General features: G+C 45.5%; 1 protein-coding gene across 5 annotated transcripts in view; it reads left to right on the top strand.

The window, feature by feature from the left end:
- Positions 1-12,038, top strand: part of DOCK8 (dedicator of cytokinesis 8) — a 231,730-nt gene that overhangs the window by 134,435 nt on the left and 85,257 nt on the right. For all 5 annotated transcript variants that reach the window (XM_045043274.1, XM_045043273.1, XM_045043275.1 and 2 more), the window contains 4 exons: positions 6,134-6,251; positions 7,662-7,732; positions 9,483-9,621; positions 10,253-10,354. In XM_045043274.1, the coding sequence (XP_044899209.1) occupies positions 6,134-6,251; positions 7,662-7,732; positions 9,483-9,621; positions 10,253-10,354 (430 nt within the window). The remainder of the gene's footprint in view (positions 1-6,133; positions 6,252-7,661; positions 7,733-9,482; positions 9,622-10,252; positions 10,355-12,038) is intronic.

Here is a 12,038-nt window from a genome sequence, read left to right as displayed (position 1 = left end):
CCAGCTGATACGAGGCATATAATTTATCACTTATAAAAATACAAGCTCGTTTGTCAGTTTCTTGATAATCACCCTTACCTGGTTTAGACTCTGTGAATCACCCACCCTGCAGATAGATCTTCCCTCCCAAGAGATAACATTATTGCTTTTCATATATTCATTTCTTTAAAAGCATGCATATTTAACAAAACACATCACTTAGCATTGTGGAGGTAAGAAATAAAATGATCCTTGGGAGACCCATCTTCCTTAAAAAAAAAAAAATGTTTAGGCAAAACCATTTAACCTCCCTGGAATCAGGTTCCAGCTTGCAAAAAGGGATGTTGAACCCTCCACCTGTGCGTCCTGTGGAAAGCGCGTTCGGTATGGAGCAGGACCCTGAGCAGCCATAGTGATGATGTTTGAGAACAAGGGTCCAGCACCCCTGTGGAAGCAATGTGCAAAATTGAAGGACAAGTGGGTCAGGTAGGCAGTGCCCCTGTATTGGGACGCGGGAGAAGAGTGTGAGGACAGCTCACCGGCTTATCCAGTCTGAGTGACGACGGTCGTGATTTACACGGACCCTTTGACCCACCTACTTCAAAGCATCTTTACAAACTTACACTCATTATTTCTTCAACCACAGCATAAATAAAGGTAGATTGGTGGGGTTTTTTTTATCCAATTAATTCAACGATGAAGAAACTGAACTTTATAGAACCTGAAGAGATTTTTCCAAAAGGACACTACATTGCAAAGGGGCAAGATAGATAAAGGATTCGTCAGAGCCTAATAGTTGAGACAAAGGAAATAGCCTAAATGCTTATTTTTGGAGACTGGTGGAGATTATGGCACATTCATAACACGAAAAATCATGTAGCCATCAAAGCCATGTGTATTGGGAAAATGGTCGTAACTGAACATCCAGTGAGACAAAAAGCTTTGTCTATACAGTATGATAAAAATGTTGAACGTTCAGAGGAAATAAAGGCAGGAGGAAATACGCTACTCTGCACGGTGATTTTCCTCAAGGCAGTGGGATATTGGGTAGTTGATATTTTATTCTGTATACTTTTTATTACTTTTCAACTCTCCAAGATTGAAAAAATGGATACATATTGTCATAACCATGTAACTTTCATAATCGTGATTATGAGAGAGAGAGAGAGTTGGCGTGAGAGAGGGAGTGGAGTGGGCCAACTCCAAAGGATGATAGGAAAGATCTCTTGGATGATGTGACATGTGAGCCGAAACCCAGGAGATGAGAAGGGACTGGTCATGTGGAGAACTGGAAGAAGCTCTTCTCGGCAAGGGGAAGAGCAGGTGCGAAAGCCCTGACGTAAGAATCAGTTTAGAATGTTCTAGGTCCTCGAGAAAAAGGCCAGTGTGGGAAAGTAATGAGCAGTAAGGTCAGAGAGATTGCCAAGGGCCGATCACCTAGGGATCATGATGCGAAGCTTGGGAAACCCTCGCAGGAGCCTGCCGTAATCTAGTTTACATTTGGAAAGGTCCTCCTGACCGATATACAGGGAGTAGATGATAAGGGACAAGCGTAGACGCCAAGAGATGAATTGGAAGCATCACAGTGGCCCGGCCGAGACATGAGAGTGGTTTGCAGCAGAGAGTGTAGGTGGTGGCGTGTGTCAGACTTAGTAGCTGTGTGCAGGAAAGCCTCGTCATCGTCACAGCTGTCCTTAGTGCATTCTTACTCGTGAGTGCCCACCACAGCCCTGCAAGGGAGGTGTGATTATTAGCCTCCCTTTGGAAAGCCTCCATAACTTGCCCAAGGCCAGCTCTCTGGCTCCAGAGCCAATGCCGTTAACCACTCTTGAGGCTACCGCTCAGGCAGCATTCGCTGTGCAGATGGACCGGGGGTAGCAAAGGGGAGCAAGAGTGAGCAGAGGGGCGTCTGCACCCCTACCCATGTGCCCACACCCGACTTTGAACGGCATCGCATCCTCAGTATGACATCCGTGTCCATTCCTAACAGCCTCGCGGTTGGGCTCCCTCCGTTCGACAGGGCAAGGTTTGGGAGGTGCCACTGAGACAGGCACGGGCTATGTTCAGAACAGCACTGAACTTGATCTCGGATCTGCTCTGTGGCTAACTCAGAGGGTGAACTGTTCCTCAACCCTCCCAGGGCCTCTGTTTTCTCATGTTCAAAAGTTGGGGCTTGGGCTGGGTGGCTCCCAGCTCTCACCCCCCAAATTCTACATCCATCCCTTCACTGTATCATAGCCTGACACCTACGTTTCGGAGGAAGGCATCGACGCTTTCCTGGCTTTTGAAGCTTGTTGAATATTGTGCCCGTTTGCTAAATTTAATCAATTTCCTTGTGATGACATTCTTGCCTTGCAATTATATTGTTTTTCACTGAAGTGTAGGAAGCGGTCACTGCAGTGAACCGTTTACAGCCACTTGTGATCCTGAGATCACAAGAGATCAACAAGAGGACAGGACGGCAGCTAGAAAGAGCTGGAAACAAAGGCCAGCAGGCAGGGGGAAGTGTGTGCGCCAGCCGCTGCCATGCCAGGGCATCAGAAGTACAGTGCAAGACACAGAGTGCCCTGGAGAGGTCACGAGACACAGCAGTTAAGATCTGTCATCAGCACCGTGTCACCCCCGTTGTGCTTCCAGAAAATTGCCCAATACAGAGAGTCGAGGGTAAAGTAAGACCTCCCTGACCTTTGCACTTGCCGAAGCAGAGAGCGCCTGTGTGTTCTTGATAGCTCCAAGTAGCATTTTCTTCCCTGAGCACCTGAGAGTTGTCCCTCATCACCTTGCAACCTCTTTGAGCAGAGAATCGTGATGCGTTTTTCCTCCCTCGATGTGGGATGCTCCTCTGTCCCCAGATAAGTTCATTTCAGTGTTTTCCCAGGTGATTTCTCAGTACATTACGCATGTGAAACATACCATGAAAGAACAGATCAATGAAATGAGTTCTGAGGTCAAAACATTGAGGGAGAGGAGCGGCCTCTTTTCCCCTGACAGCAAATTCACGGTGCACATTAACCTGTGTATCTTGGTCTCTCCCAGTCTTTCCCAGCAGCATCTGGTCACCCAGCTCCTCCACTTCCCCACATACTTGTTAACGTTTTGCAAAGCGCTAGGGTTCTGTGGAACAGGTGGGGCACTGCTGTGTTGTGTTCAGCCTTCAGCGACCAGCAGGCTAACGGAATTAACCTTGCTTGATAGCTGGTGTAAGACTGAAGGTTTTACCACACTCAGTGAAATAAGCATCGTCGCTTTCAACAGTGATAAGTTGCGTGAAACATATGACGGAACAGAAATGTCAAACCCCGAAATTTCATTACGAAAGCGAAACTAGGTTGAGAATATGATTTTTTTATAAGAAGCCCAGCTCTAGCCCCTGCATTCTCGTATTTTCTCAGCTCTGAGGGCTACCCCCATCACAAAACATTCAGAAAGCTTTTCACTTCCTCTTGCCTGACCAGCCCAGGGATTCTGAGGATCACCGCGTCCATTCCTGATAGTTCAGGGGGCTCTCCCTGGAGCATTAACTTTGTCACATGGCTCGCTTTTTATTTACACGTCTGGTACCAAATCACTGAGGTGGGGCTGTCAGCCAGGTCCTTCAGAAGCGGGTTCACTCAGCCCATCCATTTAGTTTTGTCCAGGGCTGTGGCTATTAGTGTTGTCCCCGCTGACAGTGTCATAGCAAGGAAGAGCCATGGGGTAAATCTGGGCATTTATGCAGACCCTGGTCCAAAATGACCACTTTCACACACACGTGACTGCAGGATAAATCTGGTTATTACAACGAAGGGGTTATGGTTGCAAGACGAGAGTCAATGCCAGCTTAGTCCTTCCCTTTTGATTTTCCAGTCCCTCACTACCGCAGACTTCATAAATTAAACAGATTTAAAATTTTCATCTTCTGCCTCGTACTTGAGTATTGACTTTTCCCTTTTCCAGTAGAGCATACTTTACATTTGAACATGGACCCAGTGAACGGCATTGACTATATTTATTAAAGGTGGGAAATCTGGGGCACCTGGCTGGCTCAGTTGGTTGAGCATCTGACTTCAGCTCAGGTCATGATCTTGCGGCTCGTGGGTTCAAGCCCTGCGTCATGCTCTGTTCAGTCAGTGCAGAGCCCGCTTCGGATCATCTGTCCCTGTCTCTCACTGCCCCGCTCTGCTCATGTGTGCCCTTTCTTTCTCAAAATAAATAAATGAACCTTAAAAAAAAAAAAAGATGGGAAATCTTCTGGGTATAGTTGAACAGATCTTTACCACACAAAATCACATGTGTAGATAAGTAGTTCTCAAATGGGGGTGATTTGGACCCCTCAGGTGAACATTTAGCAATTTCCAGAGACATTTGTGATTGTCGCAACTGAGTAGGGGGGAGATACTCCTAATATCTAATGGGTAGAAGCCAGGGATTGTGCTGAATGTCCTACATTGCACAGGACCATCCCACAACAAGAAGTTTTCAGTCCCAAATGTCAGTAACGGTGAGGTTAAGAAACCCTTATATCAATTAACAGGCAAATCTTTATAAAGTATTATAAGAACCTACTATTCACAAAGGAAAAATCTGGTCACCTGGTCCTCTCTCTCTTGGTCACTCCTCTCCTGTGTCTGGTTCACACAAAGGTAGTTTTGTCCTCTTGAAAGCCTTTGGGACAAGCATGTATCTGTCTGAGGAGACTGTGTTACCTAGGAGTTAGAACAGTGGACCAAGTGTGAGAAGGACAAGACGTTTGCCCAAAGAAGGTGACACTAATTGAATCAGCCCTGTGTACTGTTGACACTCATCTGTTAATAAGACCCAGAAAATGAGGCACACTTGTCACCGAGAGATGTCATGAATAACACAGGATGAAAAGACCATTCTGGTCATTTCTGTGGGAGTCTTGTCAGAGGGAATACAGCTTAGTTAAGAGCCCAGCTCTGGAGCCAGGCTCCCTGACTTCAGTTCCCGACTGAAATCTCCTACCTATATGATTTACGGCAAGTGATTTAACACCTCTGTATCTCATCTTTTCCTTATTTGTGACATGGGGATGATGCCATGACAATAGTACCTACTTAGAGGATAATTATGAGACTTGAACAGTTTAACAAACACCAAGTATTTGGAACACTGCTTGACTCAGGATAAGTGCTCTATAATCGTTAGTATCATTATTTCTATCTTGATTATATATCAAGGATATATGATTCTTCAAAAATATACACATTTGTTCCTTTATTCCACAAATATTTACATAGCACCTCTATGTCCTAGGCAGTATTATATGCTGGAGATTCATCAGTGGATAAAAACATCAGATAAAAATCTCTGCCTTCCCAGAGTTTACCTTTTAGTGGAATATACTAGTAATAATGCGAACAGAATGAAAAAAAAACATACAAAATGATAATTAGCCTAGTAGCTGTCGCATAGTTGTTTGATGGATGGATATATTTTTCATGTTGTTGTTGTGTGATTGTCATATAACTTGTGGGCTGGAGGTTTGAACAGTCGTCTTAGGTAGGAAAAGAGGGGTGACCAGCTCTTGGTTTCAGTGAAGGTCATGATCTCACAGTTCGTGAGTTCAGACCCCGCGTCAGGCTCCACGCTGACAGTGCGGAGCCTGCTTGGAATTTCTCTCTCTCTCTTTTTCTCTGCCCCTCCCCTTCTCTAAATAAATAAATAAATAAATAAACCTAAAAAAAATATATATATATGAAAAGAAAGCTAAACATATCCAGAATTCAATGCCAAGAAAAAATTGAAACCACAGCATACGGATTAGAAAGGGAAAAAAAGGAAGAAAAAGAAAAGAAATGAGATGTGGTCATGAGTTTCGTTGAAGATGAGCTGAACCTTTTTTGCTTTCTTTGTGTCAGACATACTCCCTCTAGGCAGATTTCCATACCCTCAGATGGTAGGACTTCCTGAGCTGCCGCAGACACATCTTTCCATGTAGCAAAGCAGAGAACAGTGCTGGTTATCCTCGATGACTGCGGCTGAAGAGGAAGGATCAATCATACCTCACTCCTCCCCAAATCATTCACTTCAGGAAGGAAGAGGCTCCGTCCGAATAATTACCTCATGAGCATAGGCTTTAGTATTCACTGAAGAACTTGGCAAAATCATGCTCATGACTTGATTCGCTGGTTCTTTACCTTTTCTTTTCCAGAAACCTTCTCTACGTCTACCCGCAGAGGCTGAACTTTGCTAATAAACTAGCATCTGCCCGGAACATTACAATAAAGATCCAGTTTATGTCTGGAGAGGATGCTAGCAATGCTATGCCGGTAAGAGGGACACGTATACGTGCCTCACCCCGGGGTGTGCTGACCTTCCCACCGACAACACCCAAAGCCCAGCAGCACACAGAGTCCGTCTCTTCAGGCCAACCAACACCTCTCAGCGTGCGCAAAGGCCTTTGTGGCTAGTCCGACACGGGTCCCAGTGTGCTGATGGGGAAACGGGGCCAATCTAAATTGAAAGTCTCTTCCCTAACTTATTTCCTAGTGGTCTGTGAAATTTGGAAACGCAGCTCGTTTGAGAGGACTGAAAAATACCACGAAATCTTTCCAAACCACCCCTGCTGGCATAAGAGTTGGAGAGACGGGCCCACTGCGTCAGCCCTGTTTGCTCTATTTCCAGATGTGCATTGAGATACACTCTGCCTGAGCCCCAGACCACATCTGGAGATATATATTGCCTAGTCGTGATAAACACACACCATCTCAACCCATTTCGGGAATGGAGCTTCATCTCGAAGCAAAATTTAAATCAAATAATAAATATATAATAACAGTGTTCTCTAGGGAACCCAAAAGGCCAGAATTTGTATTGTATTATTTCTACTACCTTCTAATAAGATGGGAAGTTAGCTGTTATTATTTAATGCAAGTCCCAGAATCCAGTTAATACACCTTTCTCCTGAAGTAATTTTTTTCCAGTGCATCCATTCTAGAAGTATCTACTTTTTTTTTTTCTTTAACCATCTTCCTGTTGGCTTACTCACCTACCCAAAGGTATCTTCTTGCAACAGTGGTGAGAAGGAAATGGTCAAGGAAATACTCAAGGAAATGCCCCTGGTTCTCTCTGCTCTGGCCCCTGGCAAGGCTCCCAGGGCAGCCAGGTACAGCTGCACAGAAATTTCTCGTAGGGGACAAGTGGGGGCCAGGCCCAGCCTGTTCTCTACTCCCCAGGCCCCGGGACCTGGCATTTTTGCACCTAGTAAAAAGGGCTCTTGTGTTCTTTGCCCAAAGATGAGTCAAATCATGTGCCTTTAGGGCTGAGTCAGTCCAGAAGAGGTGTCTTTTTATAAATAGCACAAATGTGTGGACAGGCCAGTGAAGGCCCTGATCACCCAAGCGACCAGGTCCATGTCTCTGGAGGGAAAAGAGCCCGGGCCAGAGTCGCTGGGGCAGCACTCTGTGGCTCTGCCCTGGAGTACAGACATACAGACAGTGAGGCGGAGTGGAGAAAGTGCTGGCCTTCCAGGCTCACAGCCCTGTGGCCCTTGGTCACTAATATACCCTTCGTAACCAGTTCCCCATTGGTACGTGTGCAGTTGGATCAGTTGTAAACTCAGCACCCTTAATTTACAAAATGCAGCTCTGTGAGACCAGAGCATCCCCTGGGCCGATGACAGTTGATTTGATGAACCCAAATATCACCGCTCATTTGGTCTTTTCTGTGTTGGCGAACAGATCATCTTTGGAAAATCTAATGGCCCGGAGTTTCTCCAGGAAGTTTACACAGCCGTTACATACCATAATAAGTAAGTACGTTTCAGAGTTGTAAACCTACGTCATGGTTGTCTCATTATCTCCTGGCTTTTCTGAACCCCTTAGATGATTCCTCCCAAAAGTTTTATAATTTGGGGGACTGAGGGACCAAGCAAATATATGTCAGTTCCATGATTCTGTGTCAGAGATGCACATTTTTTGCCATTACCTAAGACTGGGAGAAGAAAATATCTTTAAGAACCGAATGTTGTTTGGCCTTTTCTGGAGCCTTCTGTCCTAGTATGATAATGAGAAGTTTTATGGTGTTAAATAAAGAAATAAATTTCCTACCTTACTCTGAGATACTGCAGGGGGCCAGAAACAAAACCAGCTCTCCTTTCTCTGTCTACTTGTCTTCTAACTATCACTCCACACCTGCCCCATTGTCAACTTTAAGGAGATTTAAGTTGGCCAAGAGAAATGGAACACTCATTATTCTGTGGGTAAACTGAGTCACAGAATAACGTCTAAACCGTTACTCACAGTTCACAGGAAGAGGAGATGAACTGTCCACCCTTACAGAGTCAGATGGACTTGGGTTTGATCCTGGCTTGATAACCTTGGTCCATTAAGCATTTCTCTGAACGCACTTTCCTGGGTTGGGCTGACAATGAACTGAATAATATACATGAAGCCCTTAGTAAAGTATCTGGGACTTTGTTATTCACTAAAATCAGGTTCCTTTTCCTTCGTAACATCATTCATTTGCTAATCCAAATTCCTTTGATGAGTGCCAGCCACATGCCAGTCCCTGTTCTTGGGGTAGAGATAGAAAAGGAGGTCACAGCAAGACTCTGAGCCTTATCCCGTTTTCAGATGAAGCTGAACTTTTCCATTGTGTGTGCAGAGATCTTTCCCCCCGACCCCGACAAAACCTTTAGTTTGTGAGCGGTGTTAGGTAGGCAAAGTATATCCGGGGGCATAAGGTTGGTCCAAGGATCTCCAGCTTGGGAGCAGAATGATGTAGAGTAAAAAGGAAAACACTGTAATTTGGCTATTGTTGAAAGTGCTGCTGTAAACATTGGGGTCCATGTGCCCCTATGCATCAGCACTCCTGTATCCTTTGGATAAGTTCCTAGTAGTGCTATTGCTGGGACGTAGGGTAGTTCATTTTTAATTGAGAACTACCCTAAATGTCCATCAACTGACGAGTGGATAAAGATGTAGTTTATATATACAATGGAATACTACTTGGCAGTGAGAAAGAATGAAATCCTGCCATTTGCAGCAACATGCATGGAACTGGAGGGTACTATGCTGAGTGAGATAAGGCAGTCAGAGAAAAACAGAGCTCGTATGTAGAACTTTCACTCATATGTAGAACTTGAAAAACTTAACAGAAGACCATGGGAGAAGGGAAGGGGAAAAATAGTTTCAAACGGAGAGGGAGGGAGGCAAACCATAAGAGACTCGTGAATACAGAGAACAAACTGAGGTTTTGGGCCGGGGGGTGGAGGAGAGGGGAGAGTTGGTGATGGGCACTGAGGAGGGCACTTGTTGGGATGAGCACTGGGTGTTGTATGTAAGCAGTGAATTACGGGAATCTACCCCCAAAACCAAGAGCACACCCTCTGTGCTGTATGTCAGCTAACTTGACAATAAATTACATTTAAAAAAATAAAAGGCCACACACCAAAGCAGGCAAATTCTGAGGAGCAAAAGGACTATGGCCTTAGAATTTATAGTCCGAGAAGTCATCATTCTTGCTAAAAGTTGTTTGTGTGTAATGTGCTTTTGAAACAGGTCTCCTGACTTCTATGAAGAGGTGAAAATTAAGCTTCCTGCTAAGCTCACAGTACATCACCACCTCCTGTTCACCTTCTATCATATCAGCTGTCAGCAGAAGCAAGGAGCCTGCGTGGAAAGTCTTCTGGGATATTCGGTGAGTCGTTTTCAACTTGCTGATTCACCCTGCGGTTGAGGGACTCAAGGTCCCTGCAGAGATCAACAACTAAATTCTACTCACTTGCTTTTTTTCCTGCCAGAAGTAGCAAAATACGCCAAGCCAGATGACAGCAAAAAGCAAACATGACTTGATGTAGCAGATGACATATTTCTGGAAGGGAAAGCGAGGGGATGCTAGATTCTGGAAGAACGCTCACTTAGAAAAAAGCATGGCGTTGTCCATTATTTCCAGATTTAACATATATGCTCCACATATAAAACTAGCTCTTTTTTCCCCAAGGGGAAGAAAGTTGTTTCTTTAAAAAAATATGTATATGTATATATAAAAGGTAAGATAAACATTGATCTTGTTCAGACACTCACAAACACTGGCTATAAAGAAAAATGCTACTCCTTTGGCTCCGAAAGCAGTAAATCATGGATATTACTATCTTCGGAGCTCTCGGGGAATTTAAAATGCAAAGAACTTGACTGAAATTACTGCCGCAAAGAGGCCTGGTCAATATCTAATCATCATTTAGTTGCATTTGATTATTGTGAGCTAGATAAATTGTCAGAATTATGTGCTGTAATAAATACCACTTTATTCTTTACATCATCTGTTTCAGTGGCTGCCAATTCTCTTAAATGAACGCCTTCAAACGGGATCCTACTGTCTCCCAGTTGCCTTGGAAAAGCTGCCCCCCAACTATTCCATGCATTCTGCAGAGGTAACCGCCAAGTTAGCCAGGAGCCCTTTCCTGGCTGGCCATGGTCTTGGACCACCTGCCCAGATGCGCTTCTCATTCCCTTAGATGTGACTGAGGATGCTCAGCATGTTTGGGAGGACAGCCGTCTCTCGGCGTGTTGCATGTTCTGAGAGCACGTTGCTCTGATAGGATGGGAGCAGATGTGGACGTGGAACCCCCTTCACTGAGGCATCCCCAGTTCTGAATGTCTGGCAAATGCACCTTGCACCCAAGGAAGCACCGCCTTGCATTCGCCACGACAAAGGGACTCACAGAATAATGTATTGTAAAGCACAAGGCAGATAGAGCCCTTCTGCGACAACAGCTGCTCTCAGCACAGATCCTTTTAGCAGGTGCCCACACTAACTGTCGCCGGGTTCTCCTCCTCTGGGTCCCTTGTCGCTGTCTGCAGTTGGATACCTTTATTGCTCCCGAGATGCCAATGTCGGTAGTCTTTGCTTCCTCCTGTTTCCTGTGCCACCTCTTGTGCATGCACGGTGCTGCAGTCCACCCTTTTAAGGGAGCCCGGTGGCCTCTCCGTGGTCACCACAGAGGCACTGGCCCTGCACCAGCTCTCGTGCTCCTCGTCTGCCTGGCGCAGGTTTGCATCAGTCAGTATTACTTTGAAGCAAATCCCAGACGTTATATCATTTCATTTATAAATATTTTACAATTATCTTAGAAGATAAGGGCTCTTGTGGCGCCTGGGTGGCTCAGGCAGTGAAGCATCCGACTTCAGCTCAGGTCATGATCTCGCGGTTCTGGAGTTCGAGCCCCGCGTCGGGCTCTGTGCCGACAGCTCAGAGCCTGGAGCCTCACTTAGGATTCCGTGTCTCCCTGTCTCTGTGTCCCCGCCCCCTGCTCACACTCTGTCCCTCTCTCTCTGTATCTCAGAAATGAATAAGCATTAAAAAAAAGAAAAGTTTCCAACACTGAGCGGAACAGAACTTGTCTGTGGGCTGGATCCAGCTTTGAGCCCCCATTTGTGAGTCTGTCTGAGGACTTCCAAGGGTCCGCACCCCATGCACACATCCTCCCCTTGTAGATACAGCAAGCCTCCTTCCGTTAGAAGGCGGGAGATGCCCACACTCACGTGGCTGGGCCAGGCTGGGCGGTGCTCACTCAACGCTGTGTGATGGTGTCTCCAGAGGATGACAATTCTGGTGGGAATTTAAGGCAAGTCCCTAAGGACTGAACAACTGCTGATCTATAAATGGTATATAAAAGAGTCCTTTTGAGTAATTAAAGCGGGAGCCTACCAGGACTGCTATTTGGAAACACGGTGTTAAAAGGGAAAGGAACTGCGGGCACTTGAAAGCATTAAAATTTCATGTCTTGTAAGATATTCTACACTTGGTCTTGACATTCCGGACTAATGGGGAAATCGCTGCAGTATTACTCCCTGGAATCCAGGATTATCACTGCTGGATGGGAGTTTAAGACCCAGCACTCACTTCTTATTTTTTTTTTAACAATTTTTTGTAATGTTTATTTATTTTTGAGAGAGAGAAAGAGAGCACAAGCGGGGGAGGAGCAGAGAGAGAGGGAGACATGGAATCCGAAGCAGGTTCCAGGCTCGGAGCTGTCAGCACAGAGCCCGATGCGGGGCTGGAACTCACGAACCGCGAGATCATGACCTGAGCCGAAGTCAGATGCTTGACTCACT

Source organism: Felis catus, chromosome D4, assembly GCF_018350175.1.
Source record: "Felis catus isolate Fca126 chromosome D4, F.catus_Fca126_mat1.0, whole genome shotgun sequence".
Lineage (NCBI taxonomy): Eukaryota > Metazoa > Chordata > Mammalia > Carnivora > Felidae > Felis > Felis catus.
Note: the sequence above shows the minus strand (reverse complement) of the source record. Positions and strands in the feature narration are given on the sequence as shown.